Genomic DNA, 27280 nt, shown 5'->3' on the forward strand with positions numbered 1-27280 from the left:
CAGCCTTGGGAAGCAGCCTCCTTGTGTGGTAAAGCTGGGCCACTTGGTCCCGTTTGCTCCAGCGATGCGGTGCTGCCTGACTTGGTTTATTAAGGAAAAGCAGGAGGGGAGCGTTGCTATTTTCTCCTCTTTAGGGCTGGCAGAAATCCAGGAGTGAGGAAAGCCGCCGGGTCCAGGAGCCTGAGGAGCTGCCTGTAATGTTAAAGAGGGAGAAGGAGCCTTTTCTCCTCCTCTTCTTTCTGTAGCTCCTCAGGCTATAGAAAAGCGGATAATGAGGTGTTTGTGCCCTTGCCTGGACCCTGCTCAGCGCTGTGACTTTGCTGTTTTGCTTCCCTCTTGCTGCTGAAACCCACATTTAGGCCTGGATATTCCCATGCTGCATCCAAATCCGGTTTGCATCGCAGCGTTGCAACTGCTCCTCTTGCTTTTTCCCCCTGCAGCTTCCCAGCTGCTCTCCCATAGGGAGCTGCGGTTGTGCTTTCCCCTTGGAGATCATCGAGTTGGATCCTGAAGCTTTCGCCTTCTCCGGTCTTCCCAAGCTTTGTTTGTCTACCAGAGCACGTGCTGTCACATGTACACACAGTGTCCAGATGTGTGGGTGGGAGCTTTCTGCTCCTGCTGTCCCTAAAGCAACGAGCATAAATGCCTCTTGTCCAGAGAAGCTGTGGCTGCCCCATCCATAGCAGTGCTCAAGGCCAGGTTGGACACAGGGGCTTGGAGCAAGCTGCTCCAGTGGAAGGGGTCCCTGCCCGTGGCAGGGGTTGGAGCTGGAGGAGCTTTAAGGTCCCTTATGGGATTCTATGATAAACCATTTGTGGGTTGTTCTGAGCTGCTTGAGCAGCAGGATAAATAACCTGCGTGGTCTGGGGGGTAGCTGGTAAGCCTCTTTGTATCTTCACACCGATCCTTAGAGCAGATCAGGGCATAAATCCATCCTTTCCAATCCTGAGGTGCTTGCATAGGGCACATGAAGCCATCTGAGATCATACAGTGGTCATCTTGGTTTTTCAAGGGTGAGGAAAGCACCTGGCTCCCATTTGATGGGCCATGGGGTCAGTGTGCAGCTTGGGAGGTGCAGTCCCCATAGAGATGCAGGTGTGGACAGCCAGGAGCAGCGTGCAGCAGCCCCGTGCCCTCTGCAGCACATCTGTACTTTCCCTCATCTCTAACACCGCTTGTGTTTGATCAGCTGCTGTGCTCCTGAGCTCTGGAATCTAGAGGGGACGTTTCCAGGGGTTAAAGTCACATTGGGTTGTTTTCCTGTCTGAACAGGGAAACCATAAAGGAATTGAAGGTGACTTTGTGTGTTGGTTGTGCTCTGGTTTGCTGACACGGTGTGTGAATCTCTTCTCTTCCCCAACATTGATACCCTGCAATCTCTTGCATCTGGTCAGTGCTGCACCACATCGCTGAGCACTGGAGAGCAAAGCCCTTCTCTTGGCTCTGTCTCTGCAGGTGGCCTGTGCATATCCGAGAACGAACGCAGGGTGGTTTCCAAGGAAGCCTGGGAGAAACTCAAGCAATACTTCCCAAAGGCCCCTGAATTCCCAAATAACAAAGAGTGCTGTTCCCAGTGCAAGGTATTTGCCAAACAACCTCTTGTTGACTGTAAATGCACGGTCATGTTTATGGTTCTGACGTGACCCAATGGCACGTTTGACAGCAGTGAGGAGCTGAAGCTCTGCTGTTATTACCTCTTCCGTGCAGATCTTGGAGCGCGAAGGGGAGGAGAACGAAGCTCTGCATAAGATGATGGCCAGCGAGCAGAAGACTTCTCTCCAGAACCTGTTCCATGATAAATGCAGACCTTGCCTGGGCAGCTGGCCTCAGGTATGGGGATGAGGGCACCATAACAGGGCTTGGGGGAGGGTTTTAAGTGCTTTCATCCCTTCCAAGAGCATCTCTTTTGCCCGGGAGAGAGGCTGCTGGTACCCGTGAGCCCGTGCCAGCGGAGCTCACACGTGAGCTGTGCCGAGGTGTGATTCCCCCATCAGCTGTGCTGGCACAGAGCCCTGCTGAAGCTGCACGAGCTGCTCTCCTGTGCCAGCGGAGCTGTGGCTGGCCCACACTCAGCCAGATAAGCACCATCAATATTGCTGCTGTGGTTACATCCGCCCCTGCAAGCACTGCAGTGGTGTGGCTGGGCCGGTGGAGGCGGCTTTCGTGTGCAAGCCACATTGTGCTGCTGGTCAGACAGAGTTTACGTGGGCTCCAGCACCCTCCTGCATCCCAGCAGCTCAGGGGAGCTTCCCTAAATGCTGGAGCCCTGAAAATAGAAGTGATGGTCATGCAAGAGCAGGGCTTCCTATGGAGCCAGGCTGAGAGAGCTGGGCTGGGGCAGCCTGGAGAAGAGAAGGCTCCTGAAGGGGAGACCTTAGAGCAGCTCCAGTGCCTAAAGGGGCTGCAGGAAAGCTGGAGAGGGGCTTGGGACAAGGGTTTGAGGTCCCTTCCAATCCAATCCAGGCTGGGGTTCAAAGACCTCTCAGACAAGCCTGAAGCTCTGCAGGGCTTTGAGGCAGCTCTGTAGACATGGCACAAGCTGTTGGCCCCACGCTTTGGCTCCAGGGCCTCTCACTGGTTAATGATTGGCACTGAGATCCTGCCAAGGTCTTTGGCAGGTGCCTCGGTGTCTCCAATGTGCCAGGTCAGTTTGCTGCTCCCAGGTGCCTTCTCCAGCCAGGAATTAATATGAAGGTCAATACAGGTCCATGTCTCCGAACTGAGGAACCTCAGAAGGGTTTAAATGGGAAGCACTGAGCTGGAGATGTGCCACGTCCTACTGGTGGTGTTTGAGGGCTGGGTCTGGTTTTGGAGCTGGAAAGCTGGAGCCCACCATGGGTCAGCTCAGGATAGGGAGATGTCTCCAGGCAGTGAGGCTATGCCCTCCATTCCCTTTGAATTCCCCAAGGGAACCTGATGGAGAAGAGCTGAGGATCTTCCCCTCAAGCTTTCTGAGTTTTCCTGATCCAAAACCCTTGAGGTTTGGGGAGGAAATTAAGCAGAGTGGTTTAATGTGGGGGTGCAGAAGGGAGATTGAAACATCCCAGAGGTGCAGAGGAGTGTCTGCTTTAGCCCCGGAGAACAGTGTGGGGCGTCTTAGCTGCTGCAGGGGAAGTGCCTGTGTCCTGCTGTGAATTAGAGGTAATTGGATCTAAAGCTAAACTAACTCCGCAATAAACACCAGATTAGTAATGTAAGTGCTTAGTACTTGATCCCAAATCATTTAGCTTGGCTTTCCCAGCGCGCTTGGATGGAGTTGTCATGGTGAAGCCACTGAGGGCTGGAGGAGAATGAGCGCTGCAGAAAGCACTGAGCAGTCATCGCCTCTCTGTTGTGGGATTCATTAACAAAGGAGCCTTTCCCCCCCTGCTTTTCCCCTCCAGGAGACAGATGAGCTGTACATCGTTTCCCAGTTCTTTGTGGAAGAGTGGAGGAAATTTGTCAGGTAATTTGGCTGGAGAGGGGGGGGTTTGGTGCTTTTGATTCCTGTCAATGAGTTTTGCTTGTGAGTGTTGGTGCGGTGAGTGGTTACCTGCCACTTCCCTGGGTGGGAACAGGGAAACTGCTTTCTGCAGAGCTTGGATTCGTTGTAATACATTGGGAGGAACCTGCGTTTCCTTGTTTATGGTGTCTCAACAGGATGGTGGGATTAGATGGGAACCTGATTAGTTTGTTCATCTGTGTGGAGCTGGATCCCAGGCAGAGGTCACTGCTCAGTCCTGCTTCCACAGGCTGCTGTTGGAGATGGAAATCTCCGCAGCTCACAGGCACGCAGATCTGATCTCCCCCTCTGTGGTGCTTTCATATTCCCAGCTGGAATGCCTCCTGTAAACACTCACCTCTGATTCCTTCCTGGCTGCCTGCAGAGCCTGGGGGGGGTTGTGGGATAACCTGAGCCGTGCTTTGCAAACCGCTTCCCTTTACCTGCGCAGGAGGCCAACGCGCTGCAGCCCCGTGTCCTCGGTAGGGAACAGCGTTCTCCTCTGCCCCCACGGAGGCCTCATGTTCACCTATGCTTCCATGACCAAAGAAGACTCCAAACTGTGAGTTTCTTCTCTTCATGTGGGTGCCTTTGAAGGGTGTTGTCATCCTGGGGAGCTGCGTTGGGCTGCAGCAACACGAGGAGCAAATGCTTGTCCGTGAAGACATGAACACATAAGCTTTGCTCAGACCCTCCTTAGCCTTCATGCAAGGCAACACCTAAATTGCCAGAGCATGCTGGGTCAAGGGGAAAAAAGAGCTTACTTCAGCTTGGCTGGTTCCTAACAATCAACTCCCCTGAATCTGACCAGGGCATAGGAACATCTGGCTTCCTCACACTTTGGTTTCCATGGGACTTGCCCCCCGGAGCACTGGGCACTGGGCTGGAGTTCATGCTCCGTAGCATTGCTTCTGCAGTGATGCAGCACTGAAAGTAGCACATCTTCCCCTCTCCTTCTCCTCCTCCATCCTGCCCCCGGTGTGACTGGAGCAGAGCAGCATCACTAACTGGTTTTCCCTGTTATCTTGGGTGTTCAGGCCCTCCTGTGTACCTGGAGTTAGGGATTGACTTTTTGGAGCTTTGCTTTCCTTAACGAGCCTAAAAGGAACAGGGGAGGCTGTCGGGGAGCTCGGGGCTTGGCTTTTCCATGTCATAAAGCACGTTCTTGTTCCTTTGCACAGTATAGCTCTGATATGGCCCAGCGAGTGGGAGAGGATTCAAAAACTCTTTGTTGTGGATCATGTCATCAAAATCACGCGGACAGCAGCGCCCGGGGCGGACCCCGAGGGTGCCCTTTACACCTCTGAGCCCCGTGAGTGCACCTTCTGCTGCTCCATGGGCTCTGTTCTGTGCCAGCTCTCTGGGCAAGGGGCTGAAGGCTCAGATCTAAGGGGATGGGTGGTAAAGGTGCAGCTTGGAGGATGCTCTGAGTTATTGGGCTGGGATCTCCAAGGAGCTTGAAGCAATGAAATGCATTTTACCTTTGTGCCTCCCCAGAGCTCTGTCCGGAGTGCAGAGAAGGGCTGTTGTGCCAACAGCAGCGGGACTTGCGTGAGTACACCCAGGCAACCATCTACATCCATAAAGTGGTGGATAATAAGAAGGTACGGGCTCTCCTTGCTCCTCCTGGCTCTGTTTCACTGCACAGGAGCTGTGCTGAGCATCCAGAGAAGGATCCAGACGTGGTGGCAAGGCTGCTGTGTCCCCATGGGGCTGGGGCCTGCTGGGGGGGACAGTGGTGGTGGTGGGCTGCTCTCTGCAGGCAGGCAGCACCCAGCTCTGCAGCTCCTGTCGCTTTGGCACATACAGCAGATGGGAAAGCTCTGTCTGGAGCTGCTTGGACAATTTGGCCTCCTCCAGGTTCACTTGTGCCAAACCGATTCCTTTGCATTACGGGGTTATCTTCACGGATGTGTCCAGCTTGGGGTATTTTAAGCACTGGTGTAACTATTTCTGTCTTAATGGTCTTCCCAGGCTCTACCTGTTCTCCTCCCCCTCCAGTATTTGTTATTTCCTTTCCTAGTCGCTCAAGTGACGTTTATTCCTAGATAGAAATGAACCCTTCACCTCCGTGCTGAGGAAGTAGCAGCAAAGGTGGAGATGGGGTTCAGGATCCCTTGTGAGGCTGGGAACTGTGTCTCTGCTTTGCTGGGGCCTTGCAGAATCAGTATCGGGTCTAGAATTGGCTTTACACGCACCCAAAAGCTGGTTACAGTAAACCTCCCTCCTTGGGGCTTAGTTTGTGGTTTAATAGGGGAATCAAGGCTCATGGGCAAGCTCAGCTAAAGGTGTTCCTGCCCGTGTAGGGGAGGAGCAGGAGCCCAGAGAACTGCAGGTTGGTGGAGGCTGGATGGTTTCTGCCGTGGTTTAGAGCTGCAGAGCACACAGCACAGCCTGGAGCCTTTCAGTGCCTAAAGGGGCTGCAGGAAAGCTGGAGAGGGGCTTGGGACAAGGGCCTGTAGGGACAGGCCAAGGGGAATGGCTTGAACCTGCCCGAGGGGAGACTGAGCTGAGCTCTTAGGCAGAAGCTCTTCCCTGTGAGGGTGCTGAGGCGCTGGCACAGGGTGCCCAGAGAAGCTGTGGCTGCCCCATCCCTGGCAGTGCTCAAGGCCAGGTTGGACACGGGGGCTTGGAGCAAGCTGCTCCAGTGGAAGGTGTTGGGGTTGGAGCTGGATGAGCTTTAAGGTCCCTTCCAACCCAAACCACTCTGGGATTCCATGATTCATCAGCTCTGGGCTTTCAGGCTGGCTCGGGGCTGCATCCCGAGGCTGTTTCTTGGCTCTGGTGCAGAGGAGGGTTGTTGGTTCCTTGGTTTGTTCCCCTGGTGCTGGGCAGGATGGAGCTCACACGTGGGGCTGGCAAACAAGAGGCAGCTTTGCTTTGCTGAGCAGCTGGAGTTGGAGAGAGGGGAGGAGAGTTCAGCAAGAGCAGAGCCAGGCAGCGCTTCCATCCCATTGCCCCTGCTGCAGCCGGGTAAAACCAAGGCAGGGAAGCACTGCTGGAATGCAGAGGGCTCTGGGGAGGCTGCGGCTGCTGCTGGGGGTTTGGGAGCTGGGATTGCATCGTAGGTACATTGAGGGAGAAGCAAGGTCTCAGATGGGAGCACACCATCCCCAGGGCTCCTGCAATCCCCAGCTCCAGGCAAAGCTTGGATGGGAATTCTCATCTGGCAGATCCATGCCTCCTGGAGTGACTTACACAGAGCTGAGCAGCCTCTTGATTCAGATGCTTGTGTAAATTATTTAGATTTCATTTACTTACAGCCTCCAGACCCATAAATAATGGTGCTGAGTGCCTCTGTGGGTCTGCTGCAGGGCTGGATGGGCGCCTGGTTCGTGGATAATACTCCTTTCTCTGGGTTAGGGCTTTCATAACACACTTAGATGAACCAGAGAGGCAGCCAGCTAATGGCAAAGAAATCAGTGCAGGCCCCTGGAGACTTTCCCTTTGCCTGGAGAGGAGGGGAGGTCCTGAGCAGCAGGAAGCACCTGCAGCTCAATGGAGAAGCATGCTTCGAATCCCCCCGTGGTTCAGTGCAGATGGGGAGGGGTGGAGATGACTTTGCACATGGAGCAAGCTCCCGTGTTCTTCCTGCTCTGTCTCAGCTCCTCGGGCCGAGCGGGCAGCCCGGGATGTGGCAGGTTTGGGGGTGATGCTGTGGGGTTAGTTATGGAGAATGGTTTTTGTGACTTCAGGTAATGAAGGACGCTGCTCCGGAGCTCAACGTGAGCAGCTCGGAAGCGGAAGAGGACAGGGAGGAAAACAAGCCAGAGGGGGAGCAAGACCCAGATTTTAACCAGGTAGAGATCGAAACCACCACCAGGTCCCTTGGGTTGTGCATCGTCCCCTCGAGTCAGCATGGTGGGACAGCCCCTTCCTCCTCCCTTAACCACGAGCAGCCCAAACCAGTGTCTAAAGCTCATTCCAAGGGTGGCACCACACCACTGAGTTGTTTCGGAGGGAGCAGGTACTGATGGTGACTCCTGGGCTTGGCTGGTGCCCACCCTGCACTAGTGTAGGAGCAGGAACCGAGGCTCCAAGGCAAACCCCTCGCTCCTCTTGATCCTTGCACGCTTCAGTCTGCTTTCCAAGGGGCTTTGCAGCACTGTGCATGACCAACTCACCTGAAACCCAGGCCGGGGCATGGGGAGGTTGTGCTTTGCCCTCTGATCCCAACCTTAGGCTCCTGATATGTGGATTCTCTTCCCTCCCTCTTGCTCCTAGGCCAACGGTGCAGCGAAGCGCCAGAAGATCTCACACCACAGCTACATCCCTTACCAAAAACAAGGCATCCGGCGAAGCACCCGGCACCGCAAGGTCCGAGGGGAGAAAGCACTGCTTGTGTCTGCTAACCAGACCCTGAAGGAGCTCAAAATCCAGGTAAGGGGGGGTTTTCCTCCATGGAACAGAGGAGCATGAGGAGTGCATGGCCTGGAGGGGATGGAGGGATGGAGCATAAGGGCCCATGGGGCAGGGGAAGGTGTGTGTTGCTCTTATGGATGTGTTCTTATGCAGCTCAGCAGCGCGGTGTTTCCCTCAGCACCCAGTGAGCCTGTCTCATTGTGTTGGCACAGATCATGCATGCATTTTCAGTTGCTCCCTTCGACCAGAACTTGTCCATCGATGGGAAGATGCTGAGCGACGACACGGCGACGCTGGGCAGCCTGGGTGTCATCCCCGAGTCTGTCATCCTGTTAAAGGTAACGTGAGGCTGGGGCTGCTCAAACTGAGCCAGATAACACAGGGAACTGGGCTGGGGTTTTGTACAGCCAAAGGGAAACACCTTGTGGTGCGGGTGGAAACTGGTGGGGGATAGATGTGCCCACCCGTGGATGCTCCATGGCTTGGTTTCATGAGGTCCTTCTTCTCAGAGGAGGAAAAGCCACTTTGCTTTAGCTTGTTTGGTTAAAGAGCATCTCTTAGGTGGCCTTTGCTGCTGAGCTGTGTGTGTCCAAGCCTGAAATATGGCTTGATTAGGGAGTGAGTCCTCCCCTCTTGTTCCCTGATGGTTTTGGGGCACAAGAGCTGGTCCCTGCTCCCCTCTGAGCAGGGCTCTGAGCTCCCACATAAGATTGGTTCCTCATTAATCCCCTGCTCCACTTTGTTTTCCAGGCTGATGAACCCATTGCAGATTACGCAGCGATGGATGACGTTATGCAAGGTGAGGGGTGGGGGACGCCTCGGAAGCTTTGGGGTTCAGGGAAGGCACCTCACCACTGTGATCAGGGAGAAGGGCTGGTGGGCAAGGGTTGTGTTGGGTTTGGGTTGAAAATGGAGGTGCTGGAGCTGTGTTTTGCAAGGCTGGGACAAGCCCAAGCACAAACAGACTGGGGTGAGCCTGCATGGAGAGTACTGCTGGGGAGAGGGTCCTGGGGCTGTTGGTCAATGGGAAGCTCCCCATGACCTGGCTTCAGTGAGCGCCTGAGCCCAGAACCCCCCCGTGTGCTGGGCTGCACCCCCAGAGCGTGAGCAGCAGCTCAGGGAGGGGATCCTGCCCCTCTGCTGTGCTCTGGGGAGACCCCCCCTGCAGCCCTGCTCCAGCTCTGGGGCAGCAGCACAAGAGGGACCTGGAGCTGCTGGAGCGAGGCCAGAGGAGGCCATGGAGATGCTGCGAGGGCTGGAGCAGCTCTGCTCTGGAGCCAGGCTGAGAGAGCTGGGCTGGGGCAGCCTGGAGAAGAGAAGGCTCCTGAAGGGGAGACCTTAGAGCAGCTCCAGTGCCTAAAGGGGCTGCAGGAAAGCTGGAGAGGGGCTTGGGACAAGGGCCTGTAGGGACAGGCCAAGGGGAATGGCTTGAACCTGCCCGAGGGGAGACTGAGCTGAGCTCTTAGGCAGAAGCTCTTCCCTGTGAGGGTGCTGAGGCGCTGGCACAGGGTGCCCAGAGAAGCTGTGGCTGCCCCATCCCTGGCAGTGCTCAAGCCCAGGTTGGACACAGGGGCTTGGAGCAAGCTGCTCCAGGGGAAGGGGTCCGTGCCCGTGGCGGGGGTTGGAGCTGGAGGAGCTTTAAGCTCCCTTCAACCCAACCCGTTCCATGATTCCACAATGTCAGTGCCCACAGGAGGTTCAGTGGTAGAAAAGATCCTTTAAGGAACAGCTGCCAGGAGGTTGCTAACACGGTACCTTTTCCTTTCCCTCCCCAGTTTGTATGCCTGAAGAAGGATTTAAAGGTGAGTTTGGGGGTTGCCTTTCCCTTCCCCTTTCATTTAAACCCACGCTCCCTTCATCATCTCCATCCTGTGACCATCATCACCTCTCCTCCTCAGGGACTGGTTTACTTGGCCACTGATGGTTTCCTAAGCCTTGGCAACAGAGGCACGACCAGAAGGGAAGAGGATTTTGACACGGGTAGGGCATTACAACAGAGCAGGTGGACACAGGACTGAACTCTTTGACTCTTCCAGAAGGCAGAATCCCATTTGGAAGTGACTGCCCCCCCATTAAAGAAATCAAAATGCCTTATGTCAAAGCAGATTGCACTGGAGGACACCCTGCCCTGGCACCAGCGGGGCCCTCTTTTGGGGCTTCATCCAGCCCCAGCCCCATGCGGTGTTGTCTGCAGAGGGTCCTGATCCCATCCAACAACCCCTCCTTGATCCGTTCTTGAGGAATCCTTTAGGCCCAACCTGCTTCTTCCGGATAATCCTGTCTTTGATCCGCTCTTACTCCTTCAGTGCCGCATGGAAGTAAAGGGATTGTTACTGGTGAGGAACATCTGGCTCCTTCCCGCACCGAATCTTCAGTTCTTTCACCCCAAAACCCCCTTTGGGTCCCGCCGCCGGGGCCTGGGGATGCCCCAGTGCGGGATGGGCTCCGATAACCACTGGATCCATGTGGATTGGGGGCATTTTAGCAACGTTTGGGTTGGTTTTATGACTGCTGAGAGCAGCTTTTCTCCCCTCGGACCAAGGGGCCCCGGTGCGTGTTTCCCATGGGAAGAGGCGTTCTTTTCCCCTCCTCGGCCCTCGGTGTGTCTGAATGCACTAATAAACACCATTACTTTCTACACCTGCAGCCCCCAGAGCTGCCCATTCCCAAGCCCATTCCCGGCCTCAGGGAGCCATGGAACATTAAAAGGTGATGTTGAGGGGAGCGATGTGGACCCGTGGAGCCTTCCCCAAGGTAAAGACGTGGCAGGAATTGAGCGTGCTGAAGCTGCTCCATCCTTCAGGAGCGTTCCCCCTTCCCCGACTGAAGCCCACGCTTGTGTACGTATTCCTTGGGAATTCCATATGGGGTTTTTTTCCATTTGCTGTTATTTCCCCCCCTGTTTTTTACCTTCTCCACATTCTGGAGCTCGTAACGTTGCAGAATTAAACCTCTCACCCCGGTGGGGAGGGAGGAGCTGGATCCATGTTTCCGTATGCGACGGATGTGCCGCGGGTACAAGACATGATGGAAGGCCCAAGTTCCTGTTGTATCTGTTATTTCCAAGCATTATCCCATTAAAATCGTGGTTTGAGCTGTGGAAGCCTCAATGGAAATGCACACACGTGGGGTGGGTGGGATCTTAAGCCCCAAATCCCACTCTGGGCCATCCCAGAAAGGATGGGATGGGAGCAAGTGGGATCTGCCCGGAGCAGGAATCGCATCGGCTGTGGCACATGGAATGGTTCTTACTGGAGCCTGGAAGCGGAGCACCCATGGGTGCTCAATGGGCTGGGGGAGCTCCGGGGCTGGTGCCCAGTATCCCAACGCATCCCAAGCATCCCCTTCCCTGGGGATCCCAAATGGGGGTGTCCTTCCTGACACCAAAGTGGCCCCAGGGGGGGAGGTGGGTGCTGGGGGGGGGTCCTTGTGTCCTGGGTGCTGTGGGAGAGGCTCATGGGGTGATGGAGGGCAGGAGGATGGAGACGGTTCCCTGGGGACCAGGGAGGGATTTGGGGAGCAATGGGGGGGACCTGGATGCTGGGATGGGGCAGCGCAGGATGGGGATGGGGTGAGGCCAGATCCCGGTTCCTTGTTCCAGTGCCCTTCCCCAGTGCTGCCGGTTCCCGTTCCCAGCGCTGCTTCCTGGTTCTGGTGCCATTTCCTGGTCGCCGGTCCCGGTGCCCGCTGCCATTCCCCGGTTCCCGGTGCCGGTTCCCGGTGCCGGCCGCCCCCGGAGGGGCCGCCCCGCCCCGCCGCACGTGACGCGGCGCGGTGCCTGCGAGCGCCGGGGCCCCCGCTCCGCTGCGCTCCGGTACCGGCTCCGCTCCGGTACCGGCCCCAGCCCCGGCCCCGGTCCCGGCCCCGCCGCCCCTCCGGTAAGTGCCGCTCCGCGGGGATCGGCCCCCCCCCACCGTGCCCCCAACCCCCCCCCTTCATCATCAGTGCAGCACCGGGGGGGGGGGGGGTGCTCCGTTCCCCGGTGACCTTCAGCCGGTACCGGTAGCGCGGGGTGCGGTGGGGGGGATGCTCCGGGGCTGGGCGTGGGGGTGGGGAACAGCCCCCCCCAACCTGCCCCTCCCCGATATCTGAATTACCCCTTAAACCTGCCCCCCCCCTTAACGGGCCCCCAAACCTGCCCCTCCCCCCCAAACCCGGCCCCATCATCTCTGCCCGTCTCCCCCCCATCCTCGCCCCAGATTTGGGTCACCCCCCCCTGCTCCCCCCACTGAAATGGGGGGGGGGGAGCGAAGCGATGCGGGGGAACCCCCCCCAAGGACCACGCAGGGTGGCCCGGGGGGGGGCGTGGGTGTGGGGGGGTCACGGTGTTACCCACGGGTACGGGGGGGGACGGGTCCTGCCTGCACCGGCACCGGTGACATCGCCGCGTTGGCACCGGGGTCGCGTTTGCCCCCGGTTGCGCTTGCCCCGGCAGCGGGGTCCGTTTGCACGGGGTTGGTTTGTGGGTGCACGGGGGGCGCGCACGGACGGGACTGGGGGGGGGGTTTGGGGGGGGGGGGCGAGAACGGATCCGTTCGCACCAGGACCGGAGCCGGTGCCGGGGCTCGGCGCTGTCCGTGGTGCTGCCCCGCGCGGTGCCGCCTCCCGCCCGCAGGGGGCGCCCTCCGGGGGTGCCGGGGCCCGCTGCCCGCAGTCGGCTTCAGGGTTAACGCGGCTCAAGGGGGCTGTGGGGGAGCTCCCCTCGCCCCCAGGAAGCGCCATGGGCCCCCCAGGACCCCCCCGCACCGCATAGACCCCTCTGCACCCAGCACCGCCGCCCCCTCGGCCTCCCCACCCCGAGGTAAGCCCCGATGGGTGCTCCCCACCCAAGGCCCAAGGCGGGGTGATGGGCACCCACCAGCACCCATGTCCCCCAGGGCAGCAGGATGGCCCAGCAGCGCCACGCCGTCCCCCCGTCGCTCAAGGTAGGCGCTGGTGGGGTGGGGGGCACCAGACCAGCACCCATGGGTGCCAACAAGGCCTCCACCAACCCCAGCACCCATGGGTGCCAGCATGGCCTTCACCCACCGCTGTCTTGCAGACGGAAGAGGATTACATCCCCTACCCCAGCGTGCATGAGGTAGAGCACCCATTCCCCTTCAGAGATGGGTGCCAGGGCCCCCGAGCACCGGGGTGGGTCAGCGGTGGGTGCTGAGCACCCATCTGGGTTGTGGGTGCAGGTGCTGGGCCGGGAGGGGCCGTTCCCCCTCATCCTCCTGCCGCAGTTTGGGGGGTACTGGATCGAGGGCACCAACCATCAGCTGAGCGCGGCACCCGAGTCCCCCCCGACCCCGGCACCCAGCACCCGGGCGAAGCTGGAGGGGAACCACACGGCCAAGATCTACCGCAAGCACTTCCTGGGCAAGGTGAGGCTCCATGGGTGCTCCGTGGGTGCTCCATGGGTGCTCCGTGGGTGTTCCATGGGTGCTCCGTGGGTGCTCCATGGGTGTTCCGTGGGTGTTCCATGGGTGCTCCATGGGTGTTCCATGGGTGCTCCATGGGTGCTCCATGGGTGCTCCGTGGGTGCTCCATGGGTGCTCCATGGGTGCTCCGTGGGTGCTCCATGGGTGTTCCATGGGTGCTCCGTGGGTGCTCCATGGGTGCTCCATGGGTGCTCCATGGGTGTTCCATGGGTGCTCCGTGGGGCTCCATGGGTGCTCCGTGGGTGCTCCATGGGTGTTCCGTGGGTGTTCCTCCATGGGTGCTCCATGGGTGCTCCGTGGGTGCTCCATGGGTGCTCCATGGGTGCTCGGGTGCTCCGTGGGTGCTCCATGGGTGCTCCATGGGTGCTCCATGGGTGCTCCATGGGTGTTCCATGGGTGCTCCATGGGTGCTCCGTGGGTGCTCCATGGGTGCTCCATGGGTGCTCCGTGGGTGCTCCGTGGGTGCTCCGTGGGTGCTCCATGGGTGCTCCGTGGGTGTTCCATGGGTGCTCCGTGGGTGCTCCATGGGTGCTCCGTGGGTGCTCCATGGGTGCTCCATGGGTGTTCCATGGGTGCTCCGTGGGTGCTCCATGGGTGCTCCGTGGGTGCTCCGTGGGTGCTCCATGGGTGCTCCATGGGTGCTCCATGGGTGTTCCATGGGTGCTCCATGGGTGCTCCGTGGGTGCTCCATGGGTGCTCCGTGGGTGCTCCGTGGGTGCTCCATGGCTATGGGTGCGCTTGGGCATGGAGACCTCATAAGCATGGGTGCTCATGCAGATAGGTGCTCATGGGCAATGGTGGCCTATGACATGGGTGCTCATGGACCTGGGTGTCCCATGAGCAGGGTGCTCATGCATATGGGTGCTCTTGAACAAGGTTGACTCATTGGTGTCATGGGCATGGGTATTCATGGACATGGGTGCCCCATGAGCAGGGTGCTCATGGACATGGGTGACTCATGGGTGTGGATATCTATGGGCATGGGAGCCACATGGGTATAGGTGCTCATGGATCTGGGTGCCCCATGGGCATGGGGGCTCCATAAGTATGGGTGCCCATGGGTAGGGGTGCTCAGGAACCTGGATGCCCCATAACATAGGTGCTCATGGGCATGGGTGGCTCGTTGCATGTAAGCCCATGCATGTTGGTGCTCCATAGGTGGTGGTATCTGTGAGTATGGGTGCTGATGGACCTGGGTGCCCTGGGGGGATGAGTGCTCAGGGTTATGGGTGCTCAGGGACCTGGGTGCCTCATGGCATGGGTGCTCATAGACATGAGTGTCCATGGGCATGGGGAATCTACAGGTCTTCAGGACGGGTGGCCCATGGGCATGAGTGCCCATGGATGTAGTTGTTCATGGCATTGGTGCTCATGGGCATTGGTGTTCATGGGCATGGGGTGCTCATGGGCACGGGTGCTCCAAGGGCATGGGTGCTCATGGACATTGGTGTTAATGGGCATGGGGTGTTCATGGGCATGAGTGCTCACAGACATTGGTGTTCATGGGCATGGGTGCTCATGGACATTGGTGTTAATGGGCATGGGGTGCTCATGGGCATGGGTGCTTATGGACATTGGTGCTTGTGATCATGGGTTCTCACAGACATTGGTGCTCATGGGCATCGGTGCTCATGGACATGGATGTTCATGGGCATGGGGTGTTCATGGGCATGGGTGCTCATGGACATTGGTGCTCATGGGCATGGGGTGCTCATGGGCACAGGTTCTCCAAGGGCATGGGTGCTCATGGACATTGGTGTTAATGGGCATGGGGTGTTCATGGGCATGGGTGCTCATGGACGTTGGTGCTTGTGATCATGGGTTCTCACAGACATTGGTGCTCATGGGCATGGGTGCTCATGGACATTGGTGTTCATGGGCATGGGTGCTCATGGGCATTGATGTTCATGAGCATAGGGTGTTCATGGGCATGGGTGCTCGAAGGGCATGGGTGCTCATGGACATTGGTGTTCATGGGCATGGGGTGTTCATGGGCATGGGGTGCTCATGGGCATTGATGTTCATGAGCATAGGGTGTTCATGGGCATGGGTGCTCGAAGGGCATGGGTGCTCATGGACATTGGTGTTCATGGGCATGGGGTGTTCATGGACATGGGTGTTCATGGGCATGGGTGCTCATGGACATTGGTGCTCATGGGCATGGGGTGTTCATGGGCATGGGTGCTCATGGACATTGGTGCTCACAGGCATGGGGTGTTCATGGGCATGGGTGCTCATGGACATTGGTGCTTGTGATCATGGGTGCTCATGGACATTGGTGTTCATGGGCATGGGTGCTCATGGGCATTGGTGCTCACGATCATGGGTGCTCACGGACATTGGTGCTGATGGGCACTGGTGCCTCCCAGTGTGAGCACCCATTGGCGCAGCCATGGGTGCTCGGCCCCCTCCCCGCAGGAGCACTTCAACTACTACTCCCTGGACCCAGCACTGGGCCACCTCGTCTTCTCCCTCAAGTACGATGAGCAGGAGCACCTCCACCTGCTGCTGCGGTGAGCAGGGGCCCGGGGGGCACCCATGGGTGCTGCCTGCAGGTAGGGAAGCACCCTAACCCCCCCCACCCTCACCCCACAGCACCCGTACCCGCACCCTGCACGACGTGGTGCCCATCTCCTGCCTGGCCGAGTTCCCCAACGTGGTGCAGATGGCCAAGGTGGGTGCCTCACCTCCAGCAGCACCCATGGGTGCCCCCCTGAACCCTGTGGCACCCATCGCATCCCCCATCCCTCCCGCAGCTGGTGTGCGAGGACGTCAACGTGGATCGCTTCTACCCCGTGCTCTACCCCAAGGTGAGCGGGGTGCGAGGCCGGGGCCGCCCATGGGCACCCGTGGGTGCTCCCCACCCACCCACCCTCCCTGTGCTCCCGCAGGCTTCCCGCCTCATCCTCGCCTTCGACGAGCACGTGCTCAGCAACCACTTCAAGTTTGGGGTCATTTACCAGAAGCTGGGGCAGGTATGGGGGGGGTGAGGATGGGGGGGTCTCATTGTGGGTGCTGGGGTGCACCCACATCCTCCCCATCACAGACATCCGAGGAGGAGCTCTTTGGCACCACGGAGGAGAGCCCGGCCTTCACCGAGTTCCTGGACGTGCTGGGGCAGCGGGTGCAGCTCCGCGACTTCAAGGGGTGCGTGATGGGGCGCTGGGTGCTGGGGGCACCCATGGGTGCTGCCGGGCTCAGGGTGCCCCCCTCCATGCACAGGTTCCGGGGGGGGCTGGATGTGACCCATGGGCAGACGGGCAGCGAGTCCATCTACTGCCACTTCCGAGACAAGGAGATCATGTTCCACGTCTCCACCAAGCTGCCCTACACCGAGGGGGATGCGCAGCAGGTGGGGCACCCATGGGTGCTGCGGGGGACACAGGGATGGAGGTATAGGGGTTTATAGGGTGCCCCCATGAGGTGGAAGGGGTGGTGGGGTACCTATGGGTGCTATGGGGGTGTCCATGGGGTGCAGGGGTGTCTGGGGAACACATGGGTGCTGGGGAGTATCTGTGGGACACAAGGGCTAGCAGTACACCCATGGGTGCATGGGGGTACATCTATGGGAGGCAGAGCACCCATGGGTGCTAGGGGGGGTGTCAATGAGACAGAAAAGCTCCATGGGCATCCATGGGTGTTGGGGGGCAGCTACAGGGCACAGGGGCTGGTACAGCACCCCTGGGTGCTACTGAGCACCTATGGAGCACAAGGGCTAGCGGTACCCCCCATGGGTGCTGGGTGGTGTCTATGGGATGCCAAAGTTCCATGGTCACCCATGGACGATGGGGGAGCATCTATGGGATGCAGAGGCTGGGAGAGCACCCAGAGGTGCTGGGGAATGTCAGCGAGATGCCAAAGCTCTATGGGCACCCATGGGTGCTGGAGGGATGTCTGTATGTCTATAGGACGTCAAAGTTCCATTGTCATCCATGGAAGATGGGGAGCATCCTTGGGATGCAGAGGCTGGCAGAGCACCCATGGGCTCTGGGGGGATGTCTACATGTCTATGGGATGCCAAAGGTCCATGGTCACCCATGGGTGCTGGGTGGATAACTATGCTATCTATGGTGTACAGATGGATGGCAGAGCACCCATGGGTGCTGGGGATTGCCTATGGGATACTGAAGCTCCATGGTCACTCATGGGTGCTGGGGGGATACCTATGCTCTCTATGGTGTACAGGGGGATGTCAGAGCACCCATGGGTGCTGGGGGGATAACTATGCTATCTATGGTATACAGGGGGATGCAGAGCACCCATGGGTGCTGGGGATTGCCTATGGGATACTGAAGCTCCATGGTCACCCGTGGGTGCTGGGGGGATACCTATGCTCTCTGTGGTGTACAGGGGGATGTCAGAGCACCCATGGGTGCTGGGGGGATAACTATGCTCTCTATGGGATACAGAGGGATGCAGAGCATCCATGGGTGCTGGGTGGATAACTATGCTATCTATGGCGTACAGGGGGATGCAGAGCACCCATGGGTGCTGGGTGGATACCTATGCTCTCTATGGGATACAGGGGGATGGCAGAGCACCCATGGGTGCTGGAGAATGCCTATGGGATACCAAAGCTCCATGGTCACCCCTGGGTCCTGGGTGGATACCTATGCTCTCTATGGTATACAGGGGGATGGCAGAGCACCCATGGGTGCTGGGGAATGCCTATGGGATACCAAAGCTCCATGGTCACCCATGGGTGCTGGGGATTGCCTATGGGATACCAAAGCTCCATGGTCACCCATGGGTGCTGGGGAATGCCTATGGGATACCAAAGCTCCATGGTCACCCATGGGTGCTGGGGAATGCCTATGGGATACCAAAGCTCCATGGTCACCCATGGGTGCTGGGGAATGCCTATGGGATACCAAAGCTCCATGGTCACCCATGGGTGCTTAGGATCGCCTATGGGATACCAAAGCTCCATGGTCACCCATGGGTGCTGGGGAATGCCTATGGGATACCGAAGCTCCATGGCCACCCATGGGCGCTGTTGGGCACCCATATGGCACAGCGGCTGCCCCTGTCCCCTCCATCCTCCCCGTCCCTCCCTGACCCCCGCCCCGCTGTCCCCTCAGCTGCAGCGCAAGCGCCACATCGGCAACGACATCGTGGCCGTGGTGTTCCAGGACGAGAACACCCCCTTCGTGCCGGACATGATCGCCTCCAACTTCCTGCACGCCTTCGTGGTGGTGCAGCTGGAGCAGGGCAGCGACCAGGGACCCCTCTACAAGGTGCCCCACTCTGTGCCCCCCACCTCCCATCCATCCATGGGGCGCTGGGGGCCCCCCGTCACCCCCTCCCTGCCGCCCCGCCGCAGGTCTCCGTCACTGCCCGTGATGATGTCCCCTTCTTCGGGCCGCCGCTGCCTGACCCCGCTGTGTTCAGGAAGGTGAGCACCCATGGGTGCTGTTAAAGGGGGGGTCCAAGGGTGGCACCCACCCAAGGGCTGCCCCTTGCCCTGCAGGGCCCCGAGTTCCAGGAGTTCCTGCTCACGAAGCTCATCAATGCCGAGTACGCCTGCTATAAGGCGGAGAAGTTCGCCAAGCTGGAGGTGGGTGATGCATGGGTGCTGGGGGGGCTGCAGTGGGTGCTGGGTGCAATGGGGGTGCTGGGCACTCAGTGGGGCTGCCCATTGCAGCCACAGCGCCCACATTGTGCCCGGCACTGAAGGCACAACACCCAGTGCTAAGGATGTGGGTGCTGTGCCTGGAAGTGGGTGCCGTGTATGCATGCACATGGGTGTTGTGTACACTGCAGGCCCAGTGCACATGGGGGCTGTGTGCACTGTACTGTACCCTGTGTACTGGGTGCTTGTGGGTGCTGTGTACACTGGGTGCTATGGATGATGCGCATGTGGCTGCTGTGCACATGGGTGCTGTGGAAGCAGTAGGTCCGGTGCACATGGGTGCTGTGTACATTAGGTGCTTGTGGGTGCTGTGGATGTTGTGTACACTGGGTGCTGTGGGTGCTGCGTACACTGGATGCCATGGATGATGTGCACATGGGTACTGTGGGTGCTGTGTACACTGAGTGCTATGGGTGCTGCATACACTGGATGTCATGGGTGCTGTGCACATGGGTGCTATGGGTGCTGTGCACATGGGTGCTATGTGGCTGCTGTGCACATGGGTGCTATGGGTGCTGTGTACACTGGATGCCATGGATGATGTGCACACGGGTGCTATGGATGCTGTGCACATGGGTGCTATGGGTGCTGTGTACACTGGATGCCATGGATGATGTGCACATGGGTACTGTGGGTGCTGTGCACACTGAGTGCTGTGGGTGCTGTGCACATGGGTGCTATGGGTGCTGTGCACATGGGTGCTATGGGTGCTGCGTACACTGGATGCCATGGATGATGTGCACACGGGTGCTATGGGTGCTGTGCACATGGGTGCTATGGGTGCTGTGCACATGGGTGCTATGGGTGCTGTGTACACTGGATGCCATGGATGATGTGCACATGGGTACTGTGGGTACTGTGCACACTGAGTGCTGTGGGTGCTGTGCACATGGGTGCTATGGGTGCTGCGTACACTGGATGCCATGGATGATGTGCACACGGGTGCTATGGATGCTGTGCACATGGGTGCCATGGGTGCTGTGCACACGGGTGCTATGGGTGCTGTGCACATGGGTGCCACGGGCCGTGCGCGGGCGGGCACGGGGGGCTCTCCCTTGGGGGGGGTTCCCATCGCTGCGGGTGCGCAGGAGCGGACGCGGGCGGCGCTGCTGGAGACGCTGCACGAGGAGCTGCAGGCGCGCAGCCAGGCCATGCTGGGGCTGGGCCCCGAGGACGAGCGTCCGGACAACGGCTCCGCCGCGCCGGGCTTCTTCGAGTCCTTCAAGGTGCGGAGCGGGGCGGGCGGTACCAGGGACCCCGCGGAGAGCCCCGCCCCCTGCGCCTTGGCCACGCCCACAGCTCCCTCAGCCAATCACCTTGCGGGAGCCTGGGCGAAGCCGCACCCACCCCGTGAGGCCACGCCTCTAAACCGCTCTGGACCCGCCCCTCAACACAGGCCACGCCCCCCTGGGGGTAGCTTAGCGGATCCGCGGCACCACTCTTAAGCCCCGCTCACCCCTCCTTGACCCCGCCCCTCCTGTGTAGCCCCGCCCCTCCCGGTGCCGGTCTCTCACCCGCTGCCCCCCGCAGTCGCTGCTGGTGCCCGGGAGCCGGCGCGGACGCCGCGGCAGCGCCATCGGGCTGGGCTCGGTGGAAGAGGTGGGTACCGCGGTGCCCCCCCCATCCTCCGGTGCCCCCCCACCCCCACCCCATCCCGACACCCGGTCCCGGTTAACGGCGCCCCGCAGGCGCTGCTGGTGCCCGGGAAGAGCCCCTCGCGGCGGCGGCCCGGCCCGCTCGGCTCCCGCCGCTCCAGCGCCATCGGCATCGAGAGCATCCAGGAGGCGCCGGCCGGCAGGTGAGCGCCGGTACCGGCGCGGGGCGGGGCGGGGCGGCCGCTGTCCCCGCCCGGGGTCACCCCAGTGCCCGCCCCCTCCGCACAGGGACGGCCCCGCCGCCACCCCCGAGGGAGCCGGCTCCGCGCACAGCTCCCCCGAGAGCCAGCGGCACCAGGACAGGTCCCGCACCGGGACGGGGCACGGGGATGGGGTGACACGGGATGGGTGACACGGGATGGGTGATACAGGGATGGGTGACACGGGATGGGTGACATGGGATGGGTGATACAGGGATGGGTGACACGGGATGGGTGACATGGGATGGGTGATACAGGGATGGGTGACACGGGATGGGTGACATGGGATGGGTGATACAGGGATGGGTGACACGGGATGGGTGACATGGGATGGGTGATACAAGGATGGGTGACACGGGATGGGTGACATGGGATGAGTGATACAGGGATGGGTGACACGGGATGGGTGACACGGGATGGGTGACATGGGAAGGGTGACACGGGATGGGTGACATGGGATGGGTGACATGGAATGGGTGACATGGGATGGGTGACATGGGATGGGTGACACGGGATGGGTGACATGGGATGGGTGATACAGGGATGGGTGACATGGGATGGGTGACACGGGATGGGTGACATGGAATGGGTGACATGGGATGGGTGACACGGGATGGGTGACACGGGATGGGTGACATGGGATGGGTGACATGGGATGGGTGACACGGGATGGGTGACATGGGATGGGTGATACAGGGATGGGTGACATGGGATGGGTGACACGGGATGGGTGACATGGGATGGGTGACATGGGATGGGTGACACGGGATGGGTGACACGGGATGGGTGACATGGGATGGGTGACACGGGATGGGTGACATGGGATGGGTGACATGGGATGGGGTAACATAAGATTGGGGTGAGAGGGGATAGGGTGACACAGGGATGGGTGGCACAGGGTGGGTGACACGGGATGGGTTACATGGGATGGGTGACACGGATGGGTGACATGGGGTGGGGTAACATAAGATTGGGGTGAGAGGGGATAGGGTGACACAGGGATGGGTGACATGGGATGGGTGACACAGGATGGGTGACATGGGATGGGGTGACATAAGATTGGGATGACGGGATGGGGTGACACAGGGATGGGTGACATGGCGACGGGGTGACACAGGGTTGGGAATACAAGGGTTGGGGTGACACAGGATGGGGTGACATGGGGATGGGGTGACATGGGACAGGGTAACATGGGGAGGAGCGATATGGGATTGTGTGGCACAGGGATGGGGTGACATGGTGTTGGGGTGACAGGGACGGGTTGACACAGAGTGGGGTGACACAGGGACTGGTGGGCACTGGGATGCAATAGGCCATAGAGGCACTGGGTTGAGGTGACATGGGGACAGTGATGTCAGGGTGATGTGCGGACTGGAGGGCAATGGGATGGGGCAGTGCAAGGACAGGGTGGCACTTGGACGTGGTGGCATGGGGATGTGGTGGTACTGGCATGTGGTGGTACTGGCATGGGGTAACAGGGATGCAATGGGACAGGGTGGCACTGGGATGGGGTGACGCGGAGACTGGAGGGCATTGGGCTGGGATAGAACACAGGGTGGCACAGGGATGCAGGGACACTGAGCTGGCACTGGGATGGGGTGGCAAGGGGACGAGGTGACATGGGGACTGGAGGGCACTGGGACGGGGCAGCAGGTGGATGGACAGGGTGACAGAGGGATGGAATGACACTGGACAATGTGGGATAGCACAGGGATGGGGTGGCACAGGAACATAGTGGCACAGGGACAAGGTATCAGTGAGCTGGACAAGGGGGAGCAGTGGGGTGGGTGGCACAGGGATGGAGTGGTACTTGGGTGGCCTGGGCACAGGGTGGTGTAGAGGGGAGGTGGGCATGGGGGGGTGGCATGGGGACACATTGGTGTGGTGTGGGACATGGGGACGGCATGGCATGGGGTGGGATGGCGTGGGATGGCATGGGATGGCATGGGGTATCTGAGGGATGGGATGGCATGGGATGGGATATCTGAGGGATGGGATGGCAGGGGGATGAGGGGAACAGGGATAGGATGGCATGGGAATGGGATATGTGAGGGATGGGATAGCATGGGATGCGATATGTGAGGGATGGGATGGCATGGGGATGGGATATCTGAGGGATGGGATGGCAGGGGATGGGATATCTGAGGGATGGGATGGCAGGGGATGGGATATCTGAGGGATGGGATGGCAGGGGATGGGATATCTGAGGGATGGGATGGCCTGGGATGGGATATCTGAGGGATGGGATGGCAGGGGATGGGATATGTGAGGGATGGGATGGCATGGGGATGGGATATCTGAGGGATGGGATGGCATGGGGATGGGATATGGGATGGGATGGATGGGGATGGGATATATAGGGATGGATGGCCTGGGATGGGATAGTGAGGGATGGGATGGCAGGGGATGGGATATCTGAGGGATGGGATGGCATGGGGATGGGATATCTGAGGGATGGGATGGCATGGGGATGGGATATCTGAGGGATGGGATGGCCTGGGATGGGATATCTGAGGGATGGGATGGCAGGGGATGGGATATGTGAGGGATGGGATGGCATGGGGATGGGATATCTGAGGGATGGGATGGCATGGGGATGGGATGGCAGGGGATGGGATATCTGAGGGATGGGATGGCATGGGGATGGGATATCTGAGGGATGGGATGGCAGGGGATGGGATATGTGAGGGATGGGATGGCATGGGGATGGGATGGCAGGGGATGGGATATCTGAGGGATGGGATGGCATGGGGATGGGGTATCTGACGGATGGGATGGCATGGGATGGGATATCTGAGGGATGGGATGGCATGGGATGGTGTATCTGAGGGGTGGGATGGGATATCTGAGGGATGGGATGGCATGGGGATGGGGTATCTGACAGATGGGATGGCATGGGGATGGGATATGTGAGGGATGGGATGGCAGGGGATGGGATATGTGAGGGATGGGATGGCAGGGGATGGGATATTGGGGATGGGATGGATGGGGATGGGATTTCTGAGGGATGGGATGGCATGGGATGGGATATGTGAGGGATGGGATGGGATATGTGAGGGATGGGATGGCATGGGATGGGATATGTGAGGGATGGGATGGGATACCTGAGGGATGTGATGGCATGGGGATGGGGTATCTGACGGATGGGATGGCATGGGCATGGGATACGTGAGGGATAGGATGGCAGGGGATGGGATATCTGAGGGATGGGATGGCATGGGGATGGGGTATCTGACAGATAGGATGGCATGGGGATGGGATGGCAGGGGATGGGATGATGGGGATGGGATAGAATGGGATGGCAGGGGATGGGATATGTGAGGGATGGGATGGCATGGGGATGGGATATGTGAGGGATGGGATGGCATGGGGATGGGATATCTGAGGGATGGGATGGCAGGGGATGGGATATGTGAGGGATGGGATGGCATGGGGATGGGATATGTGAGGGATGGGATGGCAGGGGATGGGATATCTTAGGGATGGGATGGGGTATGTGAGGGATGGGATGGCATAGGGATGAGTGGCACAGGGATGGGGCACTCCAGGACAGAGCCCCAGGGATGGGACCCCCAGCGATGGGACGGCGCGGGGATGGGTTATGGCGGGGACGGGGCGGCACAGGGATGGGCAAAGGCAGCGCAGGGAGGGGTGGCTCGGGGCCGGGAGGCGGCGGTGGCCGCAGGCGGTGCCAGCCTCTGCCCACGGCTCGGGCCGGTCCCTCCGCAGGGAGAAGCCGGAGCCGCCGGAGTTCTCCCGCTCCTCCTCCAGCGGCAGCAGCTTCGGCAGCGCCCCCGAGGAGCCGAGCGAGCCGGGACGGGTACCGGGGTGCCGGGGGGGGGGGGATAACGGGGGATAACGGGGATGGGATGGGGGGGGGGGACACACACGGCACCCAGCATCCCCCTGACACCCTCCCCCCCCACTGCATCCATAGGAGAGCCGCTCCCCCTCGGGAACCCACCGCGACGCCTTCACCGACACCCCGTGGCCGGATGACCCCCCCGGCACCCCCACAGGTAGCCCATCACCGGGGCGTCAGGGCTCTGCGGGGCTTTAATGGGGGGGGGACCCCCAACTCATAACCCCCCCCTCACCCATCTTCCCCCCCACCTTCTCCAGGCCGACGTCCCCCTGAGTCCCCCTGCCCCGAGATCAAAATCCAACTGGAGCGGCCCCCCCCTCATCCGGTGAGGCTGTGACTCCCCCCCCTCATTCACCCAGTGCACCCCATTATGGGGACACCTATATTGGGGTGCACCCACTGATGTTCGTTTGCACAGGGCTCATAGTTAACCCTCCCCATCGCCAGGGGGGGGGGTGTGAACCCCCCTCATGTACCAGGAGCTGAAGCCATCGTCCCCAATGTAGGATATGGGGGGACCCCCCCAAAAAATGGGGGTGTCCCCACCCTCCAGACAATCTCCATCACCCCAAATCCCCCTGGGGGGGGGTGATGGACTATGAAGTCCCCCCCGCTGTCACCCCAAAATGAAGAGCGGGTCCGACCCGAGCATCACCCCCTCCCTAAGGAAAACGGGGGCTCAGATCCAGGGTAAACCCAAAGTGGGGAATCCCCCTGTGCCCGCATCCCCCCCTTTATTTTAAGGGAAAAAGGCTCCGGAATGGGTCGGATGCTGGAATTGGGGGGGGGGGGGGTAGGGGGGGATTTTTTCAAGCCCCCCCCCCCAAATCGTGTTTGTGTTTCCTGTGAGTCCTGTATAAAATAAAGGTTTATTTATCGCTACGGCTGCGGGGCAATGGGGGGGATCCCCAAAACCTCACACAACAGAGCTGGTGCTCTTGAAAACACCCAAATTTACCAATTTGGGGGGTTATTCACCCATTTTGGGGGGTTATTCACCCATTTGGGGGGGTATTCACCCATTTTGGGGGGTATTCACCCATTTTGGGGGGTTATTTATCCATTTTGGGGGGAGTTATTTGGCCATTTCTGGGGTTATCCATTATGGAGGTTATTCACCCATTTGGGGGGGTTATTCAATCATTTTGGGGAGGTTATTTATTCATTGGGGGGGTATTTATCCATTTTGGGAGGGATAATGTACCCATTATTTGGAGGGTAATCCACTCACTTTGGGGCATTATTCACTCTTTTGGGGGTGTTATTTATGCATTTTGGGGGTTTTATTTAGCCATTTTGGGAGCTTGTCCATTTTGGAGGTTATTCATGCATTTTGGGGGGCTATTCAATCATTTTGGGGAGGTTATCTATCCATTTTTGGGGGGTTCTTTAGTCATTTTGGGGGGTGATGTACCCATTTTTTGGGGGTTATTTACCCATTTTGGGGCATTACTCGCTCATTTTGGGGTGTTTATTTAGCCATTAGCCATTTTGGGGGTGTTATTTAGCCATTTGGGGGGGTCATCCATTTTGGAGGTTATTCACCCATTTTGGGGGGTAATTCAATCATTTTGGGGATGTTATTTATCCATTTTGGGGGGTTCTTTAGCCATTTTGGGGTGTTATGTACCCATTTTGGAGGGCGTTATTCACTCTTTTTGGGGTGGTTATTTATCTATTTTTTGGGTGTTATTTAGTCATTTTGGGGGGTTATCCATTTCGGAGGTTATTCACCCATTTTGGAGGGTTATTCACTCATTTTGGGAAGGTTATTTACCCATTTTTGGGGCTTTATTCACCCATTTTGGGGAGTTATTCACCCAAATATGGGGCTTTGGCTTAGCAAAGCCTATCTCCGAGTTACTATGGGGGGGGGGTTGTGGGTACCCCAAAACACGGCAAACCACTCCTCCATCACCCCCCCCCCATAAACCACCCGTCCAACCCTGCTCTTTGGCTCCGTGGCCACCCCGGCGTCGGGAGCGGCCTTTGGCCGGTGGCCACCGGCACCATTCCAAAGCCCCAGCCAAGGAACAGCGGTTCCCCCCCCCATCCCATCCCATCCCTGAACCCCCCAAAACCAGTTAAACATAGCCGGGTTCTGGGAAGCGGTTGTGCCGCGGTCGGGAATGCCGCCGCTGTGGGTGCGAAGGGCGCCGGGAGATGTGGGGGTGTCCCAACAGCATCCATCCCACCCCCCCCCCCTAAATCCAGGCCAGCGCCTGCTCCGGAGCCTTCCGGTGAATGGGAAACCGGAGCAGGGATTTATTTATGAAGCTGGTAAATAAATAGAAAGGGGGGGGGGATTGGGAGAGTGCAGGGAAGGATTTGGGGGTGCTCATGGGGGGATTCGGGGTTTAGGGGTGCTGCACACGCGGGATGCAGCAAGGGGCTGCAGTGCGTGCATTCACACACGCACCCCCGGTGGCATCTGCCCCTACAAAGCATCCCTTGCACACAAGCAACGGCGTTTGCACGAGTGCTGCTTGTGCAAAGCACCCTTGTCCTCAGCTCAGGCAGCGTTTGCACACTCAGAGCACCATTGGCACATTGTCTCCAGCCTCAATTCCCCCCCATCTCAGTGGGTACCACCCCTTAACTCCTCTCTCCCTGCAATTCCCACCCCAGATCCCTCCCGGGGGGCAGCGCATTGTTTCCAACC

The 27280-nt window shown here is 59.1% G+C and overlaps 3 protein-coding genes across 13 annotated transcripts in view; 2 read left to right on the forward strand and 1 right to left on the reverse strand.

Annotated features, from left to right (window-relative positions):
- USP48 (ubiquitin specific peptidase 48) overlaps positions 1 to 9992 on the forward strand; it is a 32069-nt gene extending 22077 nt beyond the window's left edge. Inside the window, exons 16-27 of one of the 6 annotated variants that reach the window (XM_061379585.1) lie at positions 1456 to 1580; positions 1708 to 1830; positions 3384 to 3445; positions 3933 to 4043; positions 4663 to 4793; positions 4979 to 5085; positions 7177 to 7281; positions 7706 to 7861; positions 8056 to 8181; positions 8594 to 8642; positions 9619 to 9645; positions 9742 to 9992. In XM_061379585.1, coding sequence (XP_061235569.1) covers positions 1456 to 1580; positions 1708 to 1830; positions 3384 to 3445; positions 3933 to 4043; positions 4663 to 4793; positions 4979 to 5085; positions 7177 to 7281; positions 7706 to 7861; positions 8056 to 8181; positions 8594 to 8642; positions 9619 to 9645; positions 9742 to 9764 — 1145 coding nt within the window. In that variant the 3' untranslated portion in view covers positions 9765 to 9992. Of the gene's footprint in view, positions 1 to 1455; positions 1581 to 1707; positions 1831 to 3383; positions 3446 to 3932; positions 4044 to 4662; positions 4794 to 4978; positions 5086 to 7176; positions 7282 to 7705; positions 7862 to 8055; positions 8182 to 8593; positions 8643 to 9527; positions 9589 to 9618; positions 9646 to 9741 lie in introns of those variants that run through there. The other 5 variants (XM_061379587.1, XM_061379586.1, XR_009729465.1 and 2 more) reach the window with 5 other exon arrangements.
- SLC2A1 (solute carrier family 2 member 1) overlaps positions 1 to 27280 on the reverse strand; it is a 225271-nt gene that overhangs the window by 181197 nt on the left and 16794 nt on the right. The window lies entirely within an intron of this gene.
- RAP1GAP (RAP1 GTPase activating protein) lies at positions 11583 to 25500 on the forward strand. Of its 6 annotated transcripts, none has more exons than XM_061379502.1 (21): positions 11583 to 11721; positions 12498 to 12644; positions 12721 to 12768; positions 12885 to 12923; positions 13024 to 13209; positions 15685 to 15779; positions 15862 to 15940; positions 16023 to 16076; positions 16158 to 16241; positions 16313 to 16413; positions 16489 to 16618; positions 18348 to 18503; positions 18590 to 18661; positions 18737 to 18823; positions 19987 to 20124; positions 20429 to 20497; positions 20587 to 20696; positions 20782 to 20856; positions 24483 to 24573; positions 24691 to 24772; positions 24876 to 25500. In XM_061379502.1, exons 3-21 carry the CDS (start codon positions 12730 to 12732, stop codon positions 24953 to 24955), a joined length of 1767 nt encoding a protein of 588 aa, XP_061235486.1. In that variant the 5' UTR covers positions 11583 to 11721; positions 12498 to 12644; positions 12721 to 12729; the 3' UTR covers positions 24956 to 25500. The 6 variants fall into 6 exon arrangements, with proteins under 6 accessions (XP_061235486.1, XP_061235489.1, XP_061235491.1 ...); XM_061379504.1 differs by having other exon boundaries at positions 11604 to 11721; positions 12525 to 12644; XM_061379505.1 differs by lacking the exon at positions 20587 to 20696.

Source organism: Neopsephotus bourkii, unplaced genomic scaffold (assembly GCF_033783945.1).
Source record: "Neopsephotus bourkii isolate Nb327-2 ecotype Australia unplaced genomic scaffold, CSIRO-AGI_Nbou_v1 NB_1778, whole genome shotgun sequence".
Classification (NCBI taxonomy): Eukaryota; Metazoa; Chordata; class Aves; order Psittaciformes; family Psittacidae; genus Neopsephotus; species Neopsephotus bourkii.

Bases quoted from the DNA above. Each gene is read 5' to 3' on its own strand.
- RAP1GAP (XM_061379502.1), top strand. From the start codon at position 12,730: ATGGCCCAGCAGCGCCACGCCGTCCCCCCGTCGCTCAAG. The intron at 16,242-16,312 runs GTATGGGGGGGG...TCCCCATCACAG, and splicing joins TTTACCAGAAGCTGGGGCAG to ACATCCGAGGAGGAGCTCTT. The intron at 18,662-18,736 runs GTGAGCACCCAT...CTTGCCCTGCAG, and splicing joins ACCCCGCTGTGTTCAGGAAG to GGCCCCGAGTTCCAGGAGTT.